Here is a 19361-nt window from a genome sequence, read left to right as displayed (position 1 = left end):
TCATTTTCCTATTTCAATATTTAGCACATTTTCATCTGTCTTGAACTTGGAAGCTTAAGTGCTTTAATTAAAAGTTTGACAGAGAAACTGGCAAGTGACTTCTGAACCTAAAAGCCAGTTCAGAGCAAGACCACCTCTGAACATTCAATAATCCATAGACAGGTACCCTCACTCTGGATCCAAAGTGTATTTCTGCCACCTCTTATGTCATCTGACTTTAACAGATTCCACAAACTATATCCAGAGACACTGTAGTTCTGGTGACTTTGGAAAAATATGTTCTTCTCTTCACATTTCAGTCTGATAATCCTTGATATCAGTCACACAATGAAATGTAAGGTGCCTGTTTCTTAAGCTTTCACAGAATTACACAAAATATGAAAATGAAGTAGTACCTCATTACGGTAGTATTAGTACAATGGTCACCATTGTAAACCCAATCTGATAGACTGTCATTAAAAGCAACATGTGGCTATAAAATTGTTTAACACGATATAAGACTCATTTCTTGATTGACTCAGAGCAGAATGCAAGACCTACCCCATCTGAAAAGTCTTTCCTCAGTAACGTTGCCATAGTCAGTCATCCACAGGATTGAAAAGGAATATTAGAAGAGACAAAGGGCAATGGTGATGTGATAAATAATTTTGACCTAGTTGATGATTAGGAGTTAGTATTAAGAACAGCGCTGCTGTATGGACTACTTTTTGGCTAGAAACAGAAAAGGAAGGAGAAAAAAGATAAGGATGATGTCTTTGTATTATTTCTTGATTTCTACTACATGCTATTCAGCATGCTAAAAGTGTACCAACATTTTCTCTTATTAGTCAAGCAGTGACTGGTGTTATTGTCAAGTAGGTGGTGTTTTGCAGTGCACCAACAATTCTGCCTCTGAGGGCACAGGCAAGAGTTAAGCTGATTATAGAATTCTATCATGTGGACTTCCTTTTAGAAGGTATATCAATTTTTTAAAGTTAACTATTTTAATAATTAACTGTTTTAATGTGTATTGAAATAGGATCCTATGGAAACAATTTGTGTTGGTTTTGGATCTGTTGCACTAAAATCTGCCATGGTATATCAAATTGATATCTGAGCTTTTACCTGATGACCTGAGAACTAAAACTAGAGGCCTGTGAAAAATAGTAACTTTGTTGGAACAATAAAGGACAAATAGAAAAATATTGATAATATTCAGTAAATGAATATATTTAATACTGCTTATGTTTGAGTTTCTCTAGAATCATGAATCTAACAACAGATTTTGGGGGCTTAAAATAAAGCTATGCTTTATTTTATATAAAGATAAATAGCTATAATAAGTCACTATTATGCAAAGGAAACAGACCCCAAGATGGATCCTGATAGCATCTACTTTTCTGTCATATAAATACCCACTCACCAAAAAAAAAAAAAAAAAAGTTGGTTAGATGAAATCTAGTACTAGAACAGCTAGTAAGTGTGGCAAAATTTAACATGATGGCATTTCACTGTTGAAGAAAACATTTCAGACTGTTGACTTTCAACCACAAAACACATGATACAAACTGCAAATGAAATAATATTCCAGCCTCGCATTGCGACCTAGTGAGTGCAAGTGACCAACAGTGCATGCTGGTGAAAACACCTCCAGCTGAACAAAGGACAACGATTGACCAGACAAGGTGTTGTGGCTTAGTTATGTTAATGTCCCAATAAACCATGCTATTGGAACAGTTTTTGTAGGACTGCAGAGATTAAGAAGTGTGAAACATTTAAGGGATAGCACCGTATGAGGTCACAGGCAATAATTACAGATTGTAATTTTAGCGCTTCTCAACAATTACACTGCTTTGACTGAGTGAAGAGGCCAAGAGAGCTCCTGAACCTCCAGCCTTATTGATACAAATCCACCTCAAGCAGCAAAGTCTGCCTGTGCATCTGCCACACGGGTTCTGTTTAGTAGCACTTAACGTCATTTCAGCACTTCACCCTTTATCATCCTACCATACATCCTGTTTTTTCTACCTGGATTTTACCCAGTGAAAAGCTTATTGAGTAAATGTGAAGGCTGCCCAAGTAAGAGCTAAAAGTCAAACACAAAAAGGGTTTGGTTGCAAAGTGGGATTTTAGGGATATGCATATGTATCACTGCTAAATGGTTCAGTACCTTCTACATGGAATGCTTAACCTACTCACCTCATGCAGGGGATGTACAAATATCTGAACAGCAGAAACAGAGAAGAATGAAGAATAAAAATAACATTAATGGCACACTTTACCAAATGACCCCTATTTATTATAGAGCAGGACCCCAAATATAAGAATTTAAGCACTTCACAATAAATGGCAGTGCCATATTGATGTATGTGTTTATGGGTGGCAGAAACCAAGAACGAAAGGCAGCTATTTGTCTGGGGGCTCATGGGAAAAGATACCATATCATGCACAGTCCTACATCCTTCAGACTTGTCTCTACCTTCACCTATCACTTATACTGCTGTCACTGTACTTTCAGTGCATAAGCAAATATTCACAGGGGCTAAATCCATTGAATATATTTTTTTTAATGGAATAATAATTTCAGGAAATTAGAAAAATGCTGCTTCCTTATTTTAGGTTCAAAAGAAGAAATATGACAAATGGGGATGCTCAGTTAACGACCTCAGATTGGCTTAATAACATTTTTCAATCATAAAATGATTAGTTTTCAATGATAGGCCAATTTAAGTAGATTTGTGAACCTACAGAAACTATTCCTTCTAATTCTGAGGAAGCAATAGGTAAGATATACACATGAAGAAAAATACAGTAGATTTTAATTCCACTCAAAATCTCTCCAATTCAGCATCTTTAATAAGAAAACAAAACAACAAAGTAACCATAGGCCAAGTGCATTGCTGACCAGACTGAGCGTGACCCTGCAAACCGCTGTAGTCATTGGGATTCTCACCAGTGGCTGCCATGAGGGTAGAATCACGCCTAACGTCTAATTTCAGTGAAGCTGCAGATGACAACAGCAACAGTTTTGACCCCAGACCTACAGAAGCTAACCCTCAGAAATGTACAGCCACAAATCTGTGGAACGGCAAGGAATGTAAATAGTTCTCAAACACAGGCATATAAACTATAGTGGTTTCTCTACATCCATCGTATACTCCCTTTTTGACAGAAGTGGAGTATTTGTTTTAAGGATCAACTGGAAAACAAAAGTTGTATCCAATAAGAGAGAAATTTGGTTCTAAAGAATTAGTCCAGTGAATTGCTGGGACTTGTTCATTTAATTTCCAATTAAATTATTGGGGCCTAAAATGCTCAGAGTCAGAACATAAACCAGACTGGCACAGCGCTGCAACACCAGCACTGCGAGAACTTTTCAGGAGGTTGACAGCTGGTCTTAACTGTCGGTACTGTTGTACAATTTCTAAACCCCAAAAGAACAGCCACATTTCCAATATTTGCTTATTCTTGACTGTTCTTTTCTGTGGATGAAGAAAAATGCTTGTTGCTGGAGTTCACTATCAACACTAACCTGCAGTTGCCTAGTTTGTCCTTCCCCGTCAGTTATAGAGAGCGACTAGTCATGAGCCATGTTTTAGGGCAGACAAATTGGGCTGTCAGTTTTAATGTCTGAACTGGGCTATCAGGCCACATTTTGGTTAGGAGGAAAGAGGCCTACTTACAAACACCACCAACAGTTAAGAGATTAGTTTCTATTGCTTCCAAGGAGATTTAACAGGTTCCAGCACATATTAAACTAAGAACAGGCTGAATGAAAGAAAAAAGGAAAATAAAAGGAGGAAAGGAAGTAAAAAAGGGGGAGGAAGGAAAAAGGAAAAGAAAAGAAGCACTTCAATAAGATATCTGCAATAGAAACCAAACTCCCTTATAGCACATAGAAACACAGCACAGAGTTGATACTCAGAAGAGACTTGAACAGAAGATGCACTGTGTTATCTCTTGATGTTATAACACAGGAGCTTTGTTTAATATCCTGCATTAATGAAGGAGCTCCTTAAGTGTAATATTACAACAGAGAGCATAAGAAATATCGCTGAGGTCAACGCAGTTCTATTAACTGTCATCCTGTACAGAAATATCTTCTTTGAATACCATTAATGCTTTCTCCTTCCCTTTGTTCTAATTTCTGAAGGCAGTAGAAACTAAAACTTCCTCCACAATAATTTCTGCTTTCTTCTTGGCAGACTAATGGCATTAGACTTGTGAGAGAAATTTACCTTGGCAATGTCTTGTGTACAGGTCTTTTCAAAGGAGATGTTGTTAGGAGGAATCCTAATAAGCAGGCTTTTTTGCTAGCCTCAAAACACAGATGATAGCACATTTTTGCTTATAAAGAGGACTGCTTAGTTTTATTTATTATTTTTAGAAGGAATGCATTAATCTGTTCCTGTGCATATCATGAATCTCTTCACATAAGAGTAAACTCAAACTGTCTATTATCCTTGCTACATTGGATTCATTTTCACAGATTGTCAAGACCTGAAAGGATCAATATGATAATTTAATCTGATCTGCTGTTTAACACAAGGCAGAGATGTTCATAGAATAATTTTTTGAATAATAAACTCAATAATTTATACTCGAAAATACACATATTTCTCTAAAAAAGGTCTTATACCTGAATTAATGAAATCTCTCAAAGTTTGAAGCAAAAGTATTTTAGAGAACCCCAAGTTTACTAGCTGCAAAAGCTAACATATGTTAAGAAAAAGTTTAACTAATGGGTAGCAGTCTTCTGATTCAAAACAGTGCTGTGACCTGAACTGACCGTCTAGAAAACTCAAGCATTTTAAAAACTCCCAGTAATTGCTTTTATTGGGGTCAGGATTGAAGGAAAAATCTTAAAGAATTTCTTTACACACAAGACAGATTCTGACTACTGCCATAACACTGTCCTACGGACACTGAAATCTACGTTAAGAAACTGTATAAAACCTTAGGAAAAAAACAAGCAAACTAATGAATGAGCAATGTTAAGAGCCACTCGGGGAGGAGTGTGAGCACAACAGATCAACTGTACTACTGGGATGGAAAGAAGATTCTTTGGGAAGGGTTACACTGAAGTCAGCACTGCCGGATGACAAGCTTGGAGACAGAGTTTCTATTTGTTTTCAGAGGCTGATTGGCTGCTAATGTAGCAGCATCAGTAAAGATGAACAGACAGGAAAAGGTATATTGCTGCTTTACACCACATAGCTTGCTAAACCTGCCACATGAATGGCAATCTGATGTAGCTCCACTAGCTTCGATTTATACTAGGTGAGGATCTGGCCTTCCTTTTTTGACAGATAAACCAATCAAGCTAACATTCTGCCATCCTCTCTAGTGTAACTGGGTACAAAGTAGATGGTGATAATTTGTAATGGCCATCCATTCATAAGGAAAATACAAACATAATTTTGTGACGGACAACAAGCTTTCTGCCATCTCATTATGGTAAGTTTTATTTTTCAAAGTAAACTTAAATTTGTTTCCTTACATATCAGTCACCCGGGAACCACACTTTCTGAAACAACAAGCAAGGCAAATCAGCCACCACAAACAATCTGTAAAAAAATTCTGAAAAAAAAACAGGAATTAAAGAGAAGAAATATAAAGAAGGTGCTTTGGTATTAACAGTCATATAAGGAACTAGCACTGTTCAGAACTATAACAGCTAAGATGAGATATAATTCTTCACATCGTCTATGGCTGTGTTAGTGCCACCTAATAGGTTCCCCTCTTAACCATGATTCTTAACCTTGCAACAATATAGGGGCAAATAAAACTGAGGCTGCAGCTCTGTCTCCATGGAGACAACTGAGTAATGTGGAATAACTACTTGAAAAAATAGTTGTATGAACGGTGCATCTGAAAAAAATAATTTTATTTTGAAATAATTACTCCAGTAGGTTACACATAGCCATTCGGAACAAGTTCTGTGGTGTGATAATTTTGGAATAATATCTTCTGTCACAAAGATATGCTAGTAAGTACGGACGCCAGTGCCTCAGACAGTATTAAAAGGCATACAGAACTACTGGAGGACTAAAAGTACAATTCAACCAGACCTACTAGCAATTAGAAAAAAAAAGGTCAGAAATCTGCCCAGGAGTTTCCCTGTCAACTTATGCAGTTTTACATCCCATTTTCTTTTTTTAAAAGGAAAACAAAACCAAGTCCCCTTTCTCTCTCCAACAAGCTGTCTGAAAGGGAAATTAGCTAAAACACCCAGTCCTGCACATGAACATAGATTTAGTTCAACCAGCTAAAGCAAACTAATCACTGGCTTCTGAAGTGTTTGAAAGACGGAGCTTAAAAGACTGATTATAAAATAAAAGAACTGAAAACCAGAGGCTGTTTTAAAGCACAAATATACACACCTTTTAAAAAAGACAGGCATAACGTTTTTTTTGTCTTTTTTCCCCCCTTTTAGTAATTGTAATGTTATTTACAGAAACCATGAGAGATACATTTTACATATTTTTCCCCAGGAACCTTTATGTTGTTTCATCTGTTGTCATGAATCTGAGAGAACCACAAAACATAAGCAAATTCAAAGAAACTGTATTTCAGGAAAAGAACCAATTGTGATCTTTGAAGATCTAACTTTTCCTAATACTGAAACACAGAATTAAAAACTGAAAAATGTAAAATTTCTAAACATCTCTAAGTAAAGTGTCTTCTGTTAACAACCGTTACCTAGAAAAGTAAATGAACACATGAAACCCTTATAATTGTCACGTACTTAAAAGCTCCTTAGCCTCTACTTAATGGTTCAGAATGACGCATAACATATGCCAAAAAACCTCCACGAACCTTCCCAAACAGGTCAGAGCTCTCATGAGAACTAAATACGTCCACCTAGACTACTGTTTTCAAGTAACGGTGGATGGGCTAAGAAGGGTTCCTCTGAATGTGCCTGCAGAAACTCTCTGGCGCTACCCAATAGGAGATGCAGGCAGGAGCCTCGACTCGAAACCCGCGCCAGCCCAGCACAACATGGCGTTGCTTTGCCCTGCCTCCCCTTGCTGCTGGCCCACCACGCCTAAATCGTTAAGACTCTTGATCTATGCATTGCTTGCTGTACCACACCGACATCCTTGAGAATACATGCACAAACCCCCACCCCACCAGTCCTTAACGTAACCAAAAAGCCAAACTCTCCCACTGCTTGACCCCCAAGACTTGGCCCCAAAATTCCAGCATTAGCCCTTTCACACAAACACAGGATCCTGTGCAATGTGCTCTAGGTGACCCTGCTTGAGCAGGGGGGTTGGACTAGATGATCTCCAGAGGTCCCTTCCAACCTCAGTGATTCTGTGATTCTGTGATTCTGTGATCCTGGGTGAAAACTGTCGTCTAGTACAAGTTGTCTTCCCCCAAGAAACGATTCAACATGCAGCTCTCATAACAGAGGCTCTAAGTTTGGTGGTTTTCACACCTTGCCATAAAAGCTAAAATAAGACCGAGGAACTTTTCCCAAGTACTTTATACTACGATCCACAAAATGGCAATGTAATAAAGTCTTTCAAAATGTGAAAGGAAGCACAAAGGCTGATAATTATGTCAATTATGACTACATTAAAAACTGCTAGGGAAAATTTCTGGAAGACAGCTCCCCACCAACAGGGTAAGATTTCTGGAGAAAATATGCATTGGTAGTTGTGCAGAAGCTCTTGTAAGGAATACGATGCTCATCTCAAAGCTGCTTAAACTTGATTTTATTTCAGGTCTGCAACAAAATTTTTTTTGTAAATAGATTTAGGCTGTCAATTTCAAGGCATGCTGTGCCATCAGCATGTAGAGACTGCTGTGACAAACGTGGAGGCTGTAGCAGCAAATTTTATTATAAACTGGTAATTGAATTGAACAGGTTTACATTTGAATAGATTTACTGCAGCATGATCTCTGACATGCTGCATGGGACTGAAATCCTTGTCTATAATAAAGATGTGGTTACAGTCGGCTGAAATAATTCCTGCTGTAAGTCCATACTAATCAATAAATTTATACCACACCAATTTACACATGGAAGAAAAAAGTATATCATTGTTCTTCACATTTTGTGCATAAAGGGCATCATCATATGCAAAGCAAAAAAACTCATCTTCAGACTTCCCATAGGTAAAAAAAAACGCCTGTCTCCAAAAATACCCTCCCACTCTCTCTATTACAAATACAGCTCTACAAGTATACTATGAACCAGTATGGTTTCCAAAGTTAAAGTGGCCACTAAAGGAGGCAAGAAAACAAAACTCCCTTGCAGGCCCTTAGAAGTTGTCCTTTCAGGTTGCAGATAAGTAATACCTGAAAAGAAGATAAGCTAGCCCTCTCACAGATATACAGATTCAGGAATTAAAAATAGCTAGAAATATCAGTGTGTTTTGACAGAAAAACTCACACAAGGAGAGTGGAGGAACTATGATCTGCAAATGAATTGAGCCAACAAAGGAACCTAGATTTTGGCAGTGTATTTGATGTCCCTTGGAAGGAATTCATTATTTTGTTATTGTAGAACTTTCAGAAAAAATGTATGTAGATTTGGAGCAAACTATTTAAGTAATTCTGATCAAGAAAACTCTGTTGTGGGACTGATTTGCATCCACAGACAATGATTATTCATGCAAAAAATCCGATTCACGATATGCATCTGAATTGTGTGCAGGATTACTATGATTCTGCATGCAATTTTGGTAACAGATAATTACTCATTTGTAGAAGAGTCACTTAATTTCCTCAATCAGTTCCAGAAGCTGCACACAAACTAGATTTACAAATATGTATATTAATGGATGGGCAATTGTGCCCCCAAAATTTAAAAGAAAAGGTCTAAATCAGTCCACCTGTACATGTTATTGGAAGCACCGTTCCATTTCCAACAAGTTGTTCAATATATCTGTATATTAGGTTACTAGTGATATGAGGTCTTAACTTATCAAAAAAGACGTTAAGCACAGTGTGTTTCAAAAGGTGCCATACTCAGACATTCCTTTCATTCTACAGTTTATCTAAGCATTCCTTTTAAACCTTTAAATAACTATTTTTAGTTGTTAACTATATTAGGATTTTTGCAAGTAAGGAACCCTCCCATCACCACTGGAAGAAAGGGTCAAATCCTGCCGTTCTTGCTGAGGCAAAATCCCATTGAATTTGACAGGAGTTTTGATCAAGTAAGACTAGGGACAGCAGGATTTGGCTCACAGGATCATAGCGTCTGCCAAAGTAGTTGCACAGAACAAGGTTTATTTTTAGTAAGTATAATCCAATAAGAATATGTCTGTAGGTGCGTGATACGCCTAATTTGTCCATCATCTCTCCATTGGTCTATGTTCTTGGATTTTACCTTGATAGCTATATACTTAAATCTGCTTTAAATTATAATCAAACAATTTGCAAAAATCAGCTATCTATTAAAGCTGAATTTTTAAGCAGTGACAAAACAAAATTGCATGGGACTATTTCAGAGTGATTGCTTAACACAAAGTATTATCCACAGGAGGTGATATTTAGAAAACATTACATTTCATTTTAAAAGGTTATCTTGTTCAGAATTCATAACATGCATTTTATCCATAAAACTGGATAAAATACATACATCTAAAAGTACATTTTTGCATATACATTAACAGCAATAAAAGTGCATGACAGGCAACCGAGATTTAAGGAAAGACTTCTTTCTGTAGCACAGATGAATCAGGTTCCAGGTGAGATAGTACTGTTTCTTGGAAACATGTTCTTATATTTTTCTGTGATTCAAGACCTTTTACACATAGTTGATGAATTAAAACACCCAGCATATACTTACAGTGAGGGGTCGGAGTTCTTACATGCTTAAAAAAAAAAGAGGGTCAGATTCTCCTGTCCTATATGCCAATATTTCTCTAGTGTAGTTGCAATAACTTCAGTGGACATACTCAAGAGTTATTACTTTTTTAAGTCAGAAAATGGATGAAGAATAGAAGAAAGACACCTTGGAAAATTCATAATGTAAAAACGTTAAGGAAAATGAGAGAATTTTATCTGACGATTATTCTGTAAGTTACCAACTGAAGGAGACTGAATGCTGGAGCACATTTTGCTGGGGCACATTCTATATGGGAGGAAATATTCCAGAGAAGATGAGCTCTAACCAGATACCTCGACTCTTCAGCTGACACTTAGACTGTCCGGAAGTGCAAGCATACATGAGGATTGCCTTTACAATAACTGTTCAGAACGCTCACCGATCTCTCTTCTTTCCTGATTGCCTTAAAATTGCTACATGTGTTTGCAGAGAGATATGTATTGACTTGATCAGTCTTACCTTCTTTCAGCATGCCAACTTTTAAACACTTCATGAAGCGGCAAGCTTGGCAAGACTTGCGTCTGCGCTTTGTGATTTCACATTCATTTGTTGCTGGGCAGCTGTATTCTATGTTACCTGGAATAGAATGCAAAGAAAAAAGAGGTATTCAGGATCACTAACTAACCAATACAATCAATATACAAAGTACTCATACAGTTGCTGTTATGTTTAATTTTGGAACATACAAACAGCATACAATGCTATAGAAAGGATATGCCCTTAAAGTAAAAACAAACAGTCAGCCAAATTAAAGAAAAATATTTTTCACTTTTTTTTTTTTAATTTAGAAAGCTATGTGTAAAAACTACAAGTATGTAATCAATGCAGGTCTGCAGCTGGCTCCATACATGGCCCCAAGCAAAAGCCTTCATGTTGATTATTCCTGTCGGGAGGAAGAGGAAATTTTGTCATTCATTGTCTGCACCAAGCCACATGGCTTAGGCTCCTAACTGAAATAGTCGTCTTTTCCTTTTTTCACCAATTTCATCAGCCTTTCTTTGGATGGAATACGAAAAGGTGACCATCTTGCTTCATTGCATAATCAACAGAAAACAGTGCTATGGAGCTTCTTCCTCCAGAACAGTAGGCACAGCGTATCCAAATGCATTAACTGCATTTTTATTACCACACCTTGCACATCCTACAACTCCCGAGTCAGATCTGCTGGCCAGGGCATCTCCCCTTCTGTCTGCACTGAACACAGAGTCCGTGTACTGAGGGGCACCAGAAATAGGATCATCCTTAGCAAGTTGTCAGAAGGATAAAAACCGTGGGAGATGCTTGCCTGTGTCTCTCCCAATCCTTCTTAAGGCCTAGAACAAGCCAGATCCTTAAATGTGAGCACTCCAGGGCAGAGTAGCATCTCCATGTTTTTGTTTTTACTTAGTACATATAATTTGTTCCTCAAAATAAGAAAAAAACTGAAAAACAATGGGAAAAAATATGAATAATTTTCTTTACATGTTTAATATGACATCTTTTGAAATCCAAGCCCAAAAGAGAGAATGGTCTGTCCTCTTTTGCTCTAGTACCACAGAATTTTTCATAAAAAGCTTAGCTCAGCTTATTCATCTGTCTAGCCATGCATCCTATTGCCCATGACTACATTCAGTATGACAGACTTTGCAGTAGTCAGAAGTTTTATAAGGAAACTGACTTTTAAATAAAGTATCTTCCCCATCAGCCTGTCACATCTTGCTTTAAAGGTATTTCGTTACTTTCTAACCCTTTCCCCCTGTGATTAAGTGCATTAGTATCTTAATGAAAATGCATTCTGTTTATTGCCCTCTTGGGAAGCAAGAGGTCATCGCACCAAATGCATAAATTGTCATCAGAGACAGTCCGAGCATAATTGCAATTTTGCTGCTCCATGTTTGCTGCACTCAGGGTCCATCAAAGTCCCCTGAAACATGTGCAGGTTCTAATAATTAGCATAGAGTCTGCCTGGGACCACAGCATTGATGAAATATTTCAGAGTTAATCACACTTTGTAAACACTGATTTATATTGACTACCTTTCTCCAGACTGATGTCTCCTCATTAAATATCACATTAGTGGATTGCAGGATTGCACAAAGACTCAAATGCTCAGCAACTGCTAATTCAACAGGAAGTAATACTTAAACCACTTATATCTATTGAAAATTAGTTAAGTATTTATGATAAAGGAGGTCTGCATGGTGCAGTGTATGTTCTGCCAATAAAACCAACATACTTTGCGCAACCTTTTCAGGCCTTTGTAGGCTTTATTCCTTTTAAGCATTGTTGCATGACTGAATTAGCAATGCTGGCAAGTAAAAGGGATCTTGGCATGTCTGAATGCTAATAGTTCTTGTTGACAAAACTTACAACTTCAGTTTAGTCATCCTCTTCTCCTTTCCTTATCCCCTGAGAAAAAAAGCCATTTAAGAAATTGGGGGATGTGCCTGGTAGGAGAGTTCCTACATAGACCTTCTTTCTGATACATATTAATGAGGTTGGGAATTAATACTTTTAGAGCAATGGCTAGGAAAGGATGGAAAGGACAAGCTTAAACGAAGTTTCATATTATCTTCTCATACTGTAGCAAGGCTTTCTCAGTGAGGCACAACCAGTACACAAGGAGGCCTTCAAAACCTTTCACATGTTTTAACTAACTAACTTCATCATGCCACAGCAATATAGGTATCACCATCCGCATTTTTTAAAAAAACAAATTAGGAACCAGAAGAGTGAAATGCTTTGCAAAAGGTTAAAGATGATCTTGATCAAAAATAAGATTTGAGCTTAGGACACAGAACTTCAAGTGGCAAAGCTCTGTATTCAACCAAGTAGAGCACTAACATTACAGCCGGAACCCTTGTGCAAAGGCACAGATGACAAAGGTACAAATGCTGACACCAAAGAGTGGTATTCAAAACCATAAACACATAAGGAAGGTTGCTTATTTTCTTGAGCAGCCTGTTTAACCCATATCTTGAAATTTCAATTTTGCTCAAAACCCTGTGAAACATGGCAACGGTCTGGAGGACATTATATGTGCAGCCAACTATTTTCTCCAAATGATTGTCACCTAAAGAACTTTTAAATGGGCTATTGTTCTAGTCACTTAGATCCCAGTAATTTAGCTTACATGGAGAATATTTTCTTAGCATGTTAACCTGCTTTACTTTAATGAATTATATTTTACAGCAGAAGTCGGGCTTTTTTTTTTTTTTTGATTTTTTGCCTCCATTTCACACACACATGCAGAATTTTATCAAATGCCCACATGGATAGACTTCTCCATGCTTCTGTTAGTGAGCTTTTCCTGAAAAACCTCTCTGAATTTTGTAGTGGGCATGTAAATGAATGTATATCACACTAAAAATGTGCTGTACCTAGCATTCAGAATGTTTGTGGATCTATTTTGGTACCAACTTAAATTTTCTGCACCTTATAGGTTATAAAAGCTTTCATAATTTCTTATTTGCTTCTACATCTTAAAAATAAAGAAGCAGAAATCCTTTTAGAAGGTCTAGGTATCTACACAGATTGATAGTTACACTATGTATGTGTAAGATTCTGAGTTCCACGTTGTATTTCAAGGAGAAGGATTTAAAAGGAAGCTCTGCCATTTACTTGTTTACTGCATGGTTCTAAAGGCTGAAATTGAGCAACTAGTAAGAGGATAACTTGAGTTTTCCCAGTCCTGTCAGCAGTTGGAGAGGTTGCTCTGCTACACAATGAACAAAATCAACATGGCAGCTCTTGAGTCTTTAAACTGGACTGACAAGAATGACAGAGCAGTTTATAATATCTCCTGGCTGGTTTTCAGGAAGGACTGGGCTCTGATTACTTATTTCAGAGTCTTTTGTACAATTAGTTTGCAGGCAATATAATTTTCTCACTTACTGCTTAATAGAATCTTGCAGCTAGCTGGCTGATAGAATAACAGCGCATATGTAAAACTCCTGCCTGAAGTGCCAGGGGATAATTTGTATATGCCTTTCAGTGGTGTAATGGACTTTTACAGTTTGGCAGTTAAAGGTCTGAGTAATGTAAATTAGTATGACGTTTGAAAATAAAAATATATGTTAAATCTTCACTCCCCACACATTGCCCTGTGCTATAATAATGCAATAGGATTTATGCCAGCCTGAGTCTCTTTTCTTTCCTCATACACTGAGGAAAGTTTATATTAAAACATCTGCCTTTTTTCCGCTAATTGGTTAAACTTTATTAAGTAGGCTGAAAGATGAAAAAAATCTCTCTAACACATATGGCCTATCAAGAGCAATTTACTCACTAAATACAACAAAGCCATCCATTTGATCTATCAAATGCAAGACAGCAAGTGAACTGCAAAAACTTACAGTGTATATGTTGTCCTTCTGCTTTTAGATGCTTTGAACTGTAAAGCTCAGGGATAATGGGCCAAGTTAGCATTTTTTTCATTTCACAGATGAGGTTTGGAGGTTACCTGAGTGACAGGTGAGGTCACAATAAAATTTTAATGATACAGTGACACATTTGGGGTGTTTACAAGCCAGACAACTGACTGGACTTAGCTGAGATTCTTGGGACCATTTTGGCCATTGCTTGCAAGGAAATGATAGCAACATGGGTCAATAATTTTGGACCCTCAAAGTAACAGAAGACCAGGAGTTAAAACCATGAAAGGAAAAGGCCACTGAAAGCACAGGGGCTTATGCACAAGCATCCTATCACACATGAAGTTATTGTCATAAACAGTTAAAACTTCAGAACCTTACAGATACCACGAGAGTGAAGCGGCTCTAGAAACTGTCTCCAATCTGTGGGACAGGCTGAAACAAGAGTCTCTTCTAGAAATACTGACAAGAACAGTAACTGCAGACAGCAATGCTGAGCAGAAGTTTTATTCCCCTTTTCACACTGTGGCATTTGATATTATAAGACAAAGGAGGTAAAAGGATTGCTATGGGCTGTTGGATATGTATATGTTCAGAAAATCTTTGGACAAGTAAAAGAGAAGACGATGACTGAAATACTTGGTGAAAATCTGTTTAGGAGTAGCCATGCACTACTTAGAAGAGCAGAAGGAATGCTAAAGATATCAGTGGTGAAATTTTTACTGTGTGGGAAAGCAGGTCCAGAAGTAAAAAAGAGAGGAGAATTAATTATTTCAGGTAATGATTCCATGCCACAACCAGCTCATGAAACTGTATTCCTCTATTTATGTTCATTAATGCCCTGTTTCTCTCCCAAACTTTACCATTGAATTTCTGTAATCTGATACCTCTTTTAAAAAATTTGTTGTATTTAAAAAGCAAATTTTCCCTCTATTCTTAGTAGAGGCTCCTGTATCACTGGATTTAAGTCTTTCTGCAATAACATTTACCCTGGATACCATCTTAAAGCCCTATTTTCCTGGGATCATGGAACCAAAGGAATAGACCTGCTTTTCTGTGAACTTTGTCATATGGGAGACGAATCTGGAAAACAAGAGGTAGCTATAATTACAGCATAACAAGGTAGGCCATCTGGGAATAGAGAATAAGCCTTAGAAAGAAAGACAGGAGAATGTAAGTCAACACAGAGAGCAAAAAACATTATGTTAGGTGATGCCATAACAGATAATCCAACTAGTACAGAATAGAATACTTACAAAGAAATTGAGGAAAAGCAGGTGCTGTTGGAGGTAAAGAGTAATAGGCTAATTTAGGAAAAGGTGGCTAGAGAAACAATCCCAGATGGATTAAAAAATGTATTTGATGTTTTTAGGCCTTAGCAAAACTGAACTGAGGAAAGTAAAAATTCTCTCTCAGGTTAAATTTCAGTTCTTATAAACTTTGTTCCCTACTTTGCAGTTTGAACTCAGCTGAATCTAAGCATGAATAAATATTTTCATAGCTAAAAGTATTCAAACAGGTAGGGTTTCAGAAATGGGGTCAGACTGGAATGAGGTTGGACTTGAACGTAACCCAACTGAGTTTTGGCTGACAAATCCTTAAACAGATTCACCTAATACTGTAGATAGCTCTATGAATTATAGATCTATGAATTCTGCTACCTGTCATCTGGAGCTGACTGAGCCTGAAGTTGACTGTATTCACAATTTTTCACCCCAATGATTTCAGGAAAGCACTGCACATGCACAGCTAGAGACCATTTAAAAATTTGGTTTCTAAATGTCTCTTCATTCAAAAACTCAAAAAAATTTTTAGATGATAGAGCCATATAGGAAGGCTTATGCTTCTTTTTCTCTTAATATAATAAACTCAGGAGAAGCAGCCAGTTTTTAAATAGTTCTGTAGTTCAAGACGGTACTCGACAGAGAGCACAGCCAGCTTAAAAGTATTACATTTTAAATTAAAAGAAACCACTGTGTTGAGTTGCTTAAAAGAAGCCAGTGTACTATGTTATTGGTTTACAATATACTTAGAACTTCTAAAATGTATTTTTTATTGCTTTTTCTTTTATTCCTAGAAAGCAATGTGAATGGAGATTTAAAACAAAAATGTAAAGGTGATGTTCGTTGTCTCAGTACATGATGCATTTGCCTCAGCCTCTCACTTTAGATAGATGGGTTTCCAACACCATAAAGAACACCATAACTGTCACTGTGAGACAGTTATTAGTGGGTGTTGAATGACACCTGTAAGGGACCAAGCAACTGTGATCGCCACTGGACTCAACTTAGATATACCTTCAATGGGAGTAAAGGGCATTTAGGCCCTTTTAAGAGACATTCAACCCCTTGAAGGCACAAATAGAACTGATCCCCTGCCTGGGAGTCACTGAAGAGTTGTCCAAATCAAGATCAGAAAGACTGAACCATGTGCTGATGATTCCTACTGATACTCTCTCCAGATCAATTTTAATTCATCCTACCAAGGTAGCACAGGGATTTGTCACTGTTTGTCTATGAACACACAGAACATCTCAGTCTCTAGAGCAGCCAACCAAACAACTTTCACAGCAGTAAAAAAAAAAATCACTTTAAAAGTTATGGAGAGATTAAAACAAATCACTTGCTAGCTTAGACCTCACATGCCTCTCGTTTCAATCTAGACAGAGCTTTAGAGGTGACTTGGACACTTTCAGAAATTTGTTTATAACAAATGAAGAACCAGATGGAATTGTAATGGCATTGATACATACCACTATATCCATCACTATTAGCAAACCATGTCTTCCTTTTTTTTTTTTTTTTTTTTTTTTTTGAGTGTTTCTAATGGGTTTGAAACAGCCATTAGGAAATCAGGATCCTCATTCCTATTCTCTGATAATCTAAATGCAGCATATAATTTACAAGGCTGTAAAGAAAGCAGAGATATTAAATACAATAGAACCATCAGCATACTTTTAAACTTCTTTCTGGTTCTCAGATTTCAGCATGATTATATTTTATTGTCTCATCTTGTTTGGCTGCCATAGATGCACAATGACATTATGATAAGATGAGAAAAGATGTGTGGGAAGGAATTAAAAATACTTGCTCAATAGCTTGGTTGGCCCATGGCACAGAGAAATCAGGAAGAAAGGGAAGACATCTATCATTGCTTGCTTAAAATATTCTTTGAAAGAAATGCTGATCCACACTTTCACTTATATAAGGAAGGTGAATGATTTAATCAGGTAATGATGGATTCAGGTGACATTTAGTGTTAGGTTCACTGGAGAGCTGCCATCTTTGCACCAGAGCCAAAGTCCACAGACTACTGCACCAGGATGCTAGCCTCCACCCTACCTTTCTATAAAAACTGTAATCCTAGCTACCAGTAAAGATGCTGAAAAGCCATAAAGTCTTACTTAATTTGCTTTCATTTCCTCTACAAAAATGATGTGCAGTGTTATTACAGGAGTCAGCTCTGAGACGTATAAATTAACCTTTGGAAGCAACTTTGGTCATGTGCAACTTCGAATCAAACTTTATGTTGCCCATTTAAAATGTCACCTTATCTGAATTTACATAGCTAGTTCTAAGTTTCCTGATTAAAACTTGCTGATTAAAAAGATGTATTTACTATGAAGTGTTTGTAGATTTACAGATCAAATTGGCTCAGGAAAGGGTAAACACTGCACAGACGGTTGAAAAACCCAAACACTAAAGGGATTAAGAACAACTCTGAATAACAAAAAAAGGTGAACAAAGCACTCTTAGACAGCAGCAGTGTCATCTAGCTCATAGTTTGAGCAGGCTTTGACCACCTTAGGAACTATGTTACAACAGAAATCTAGAGCTGAAGGCTCTTAGATAATCATCATAAAAGAAGATGGCAAACTTGGTCTAGCTTGTAATAGAAAGGTGACCAAAAAGGCGAAAAGCATTCCCAGAATGGAATGTTTCTCGTTTGCCTTAGGAGAGCTGGACAGGGACTGAACCCCTCAGGGTTAAAACACTTAAATGAGACAGTGAGGGTATGACTGTAGGGCTTCTCACTACCTGTGCTTTATCCAGCCTGTGTATAAATAGAAGATTGCTGTCTTAATAATGTTCATCCAACAGTTTTCATTAAAAAATAAACATACAAACAAAAAAAAGTCCTAGAACTATATGGGCTATTACAACTGCAAAACATTTTGGCTTTTGTAGGATAAATTCAAATACGATACAAGGAAATATTAAAAAAGCTGTGATGCTCTTACACCAAATCTTATCAGGAAGGCAGTATATCAATATCTGGGGCTTTTCACCTTGCCTTTTCATGCTAGTTTGAAGACAATAATCCTGAAGGGTTTGAAGGAAAGAGGAAGAAAGTTGTCAGTCATTATTTTTATGCCTTTATTTAGCCTTGAGATATCAAGGCTAAAATAAAACAAAATAGTAAAATGGTTTTTGAATCTCCTCACATTGAAAGCAAGAGTACTACTGCAATCCACTTGCAGAAATGTTTAAGCAGAGAATAATTATATATTATTAATACAAAATGTGTGCTTGCTAGCCTTTATAATTGAGGAAATAAAAATCTTGAGAAATTTATTTACATGAAATATTCGCTACAAAATATATAGTAAGTACAAGACCTCAGTGTTAAACATAAGTCTTTGTATCCAGCTGACAACAGAAAATCCTTATTTTCTCTCTTTCTTTTAATGAAAGCTTTGAGTTTTCAAGATAACACAGAGCACAGCAAAAACTGGAGAGAGACCCTAAAAATCAATGGACCTGTAACTATTTTTAGCCCTTGCTATTTTCTGCTGTCCCTGATGTTAAGCCAATTTTGGGGAGATTTGGCTGTGTGTGTGTTTCTGTGAGACATTTGCAATCAGCCATCATGTAAATTATTCCAGAAGCAAACTGAGAGCTGCAGCTGAGTGAGTAGTAGGCTGAGCAGAGAGAACATCCAGTTCTCTCATTCCTTATATGTCACAAAAGGGGGCAGAACGTCATTAGATGCTGCTATGACCTAAGAAGAAACTGATGCCGTATATTCAGCTGTGATTTTTTTAATCAGGTAATTTCTCATTTCTAATCTTGTCTAATGTTACTGATTTTTTTCAGAATCTATGCATTATTTCCCCCTGCCCCAACTGTAAAGATTTCTGTGCTATATTAAATATATATATATTCAGAATAGAAAAACTTCTC

General features: G+C 37.0%; 1 protein-coding gene across 2 annotated transcripts in view; it reads right to left on the bottom strand.

Moving 5' to 3' along the window:
* ESRRG (estrogen related receptor gamma) overlaps window positions 1-19361 on the bottom strand; it is a 249048-nt gene that overhangs the window by 109463 nt on the left and 120224 nt on the right. For both annotated transcript variants that reach the window (XM_067293058.1, XM_067293057.1), the window contains exon 3: window positions 10286-10402. In XM_067293058.1, coding sequence (XP_067149159.1) covers window positions 10286-10402 — 117 coding nt within the window. The remainder of the gene's footprint in view (window positions 1-10285; window positions 10403-19361) is intronic.

The sequence above is a fragment of the Apteryx mantelli genome, chromosome 3, assembly GCF_036417845.1.
Source record: "Apteryx mantelli isolate bAptMan1 chromosome 3, bAptMan1.hap1, whole genome shotgun sequence".
NCBI classification, from domain to species: domain Eukaryota; kingdom Metazoa; phylum Chordata; class Aves; order Apterygiformes; family Apterygidae; genus Apteryx; species Apteryx mantelli.
The sequence above is the reverse complement of the archived record's forward strand: the minus strand, read 5'-3'. Positions and strand labels throughout refer to the sequence as shown.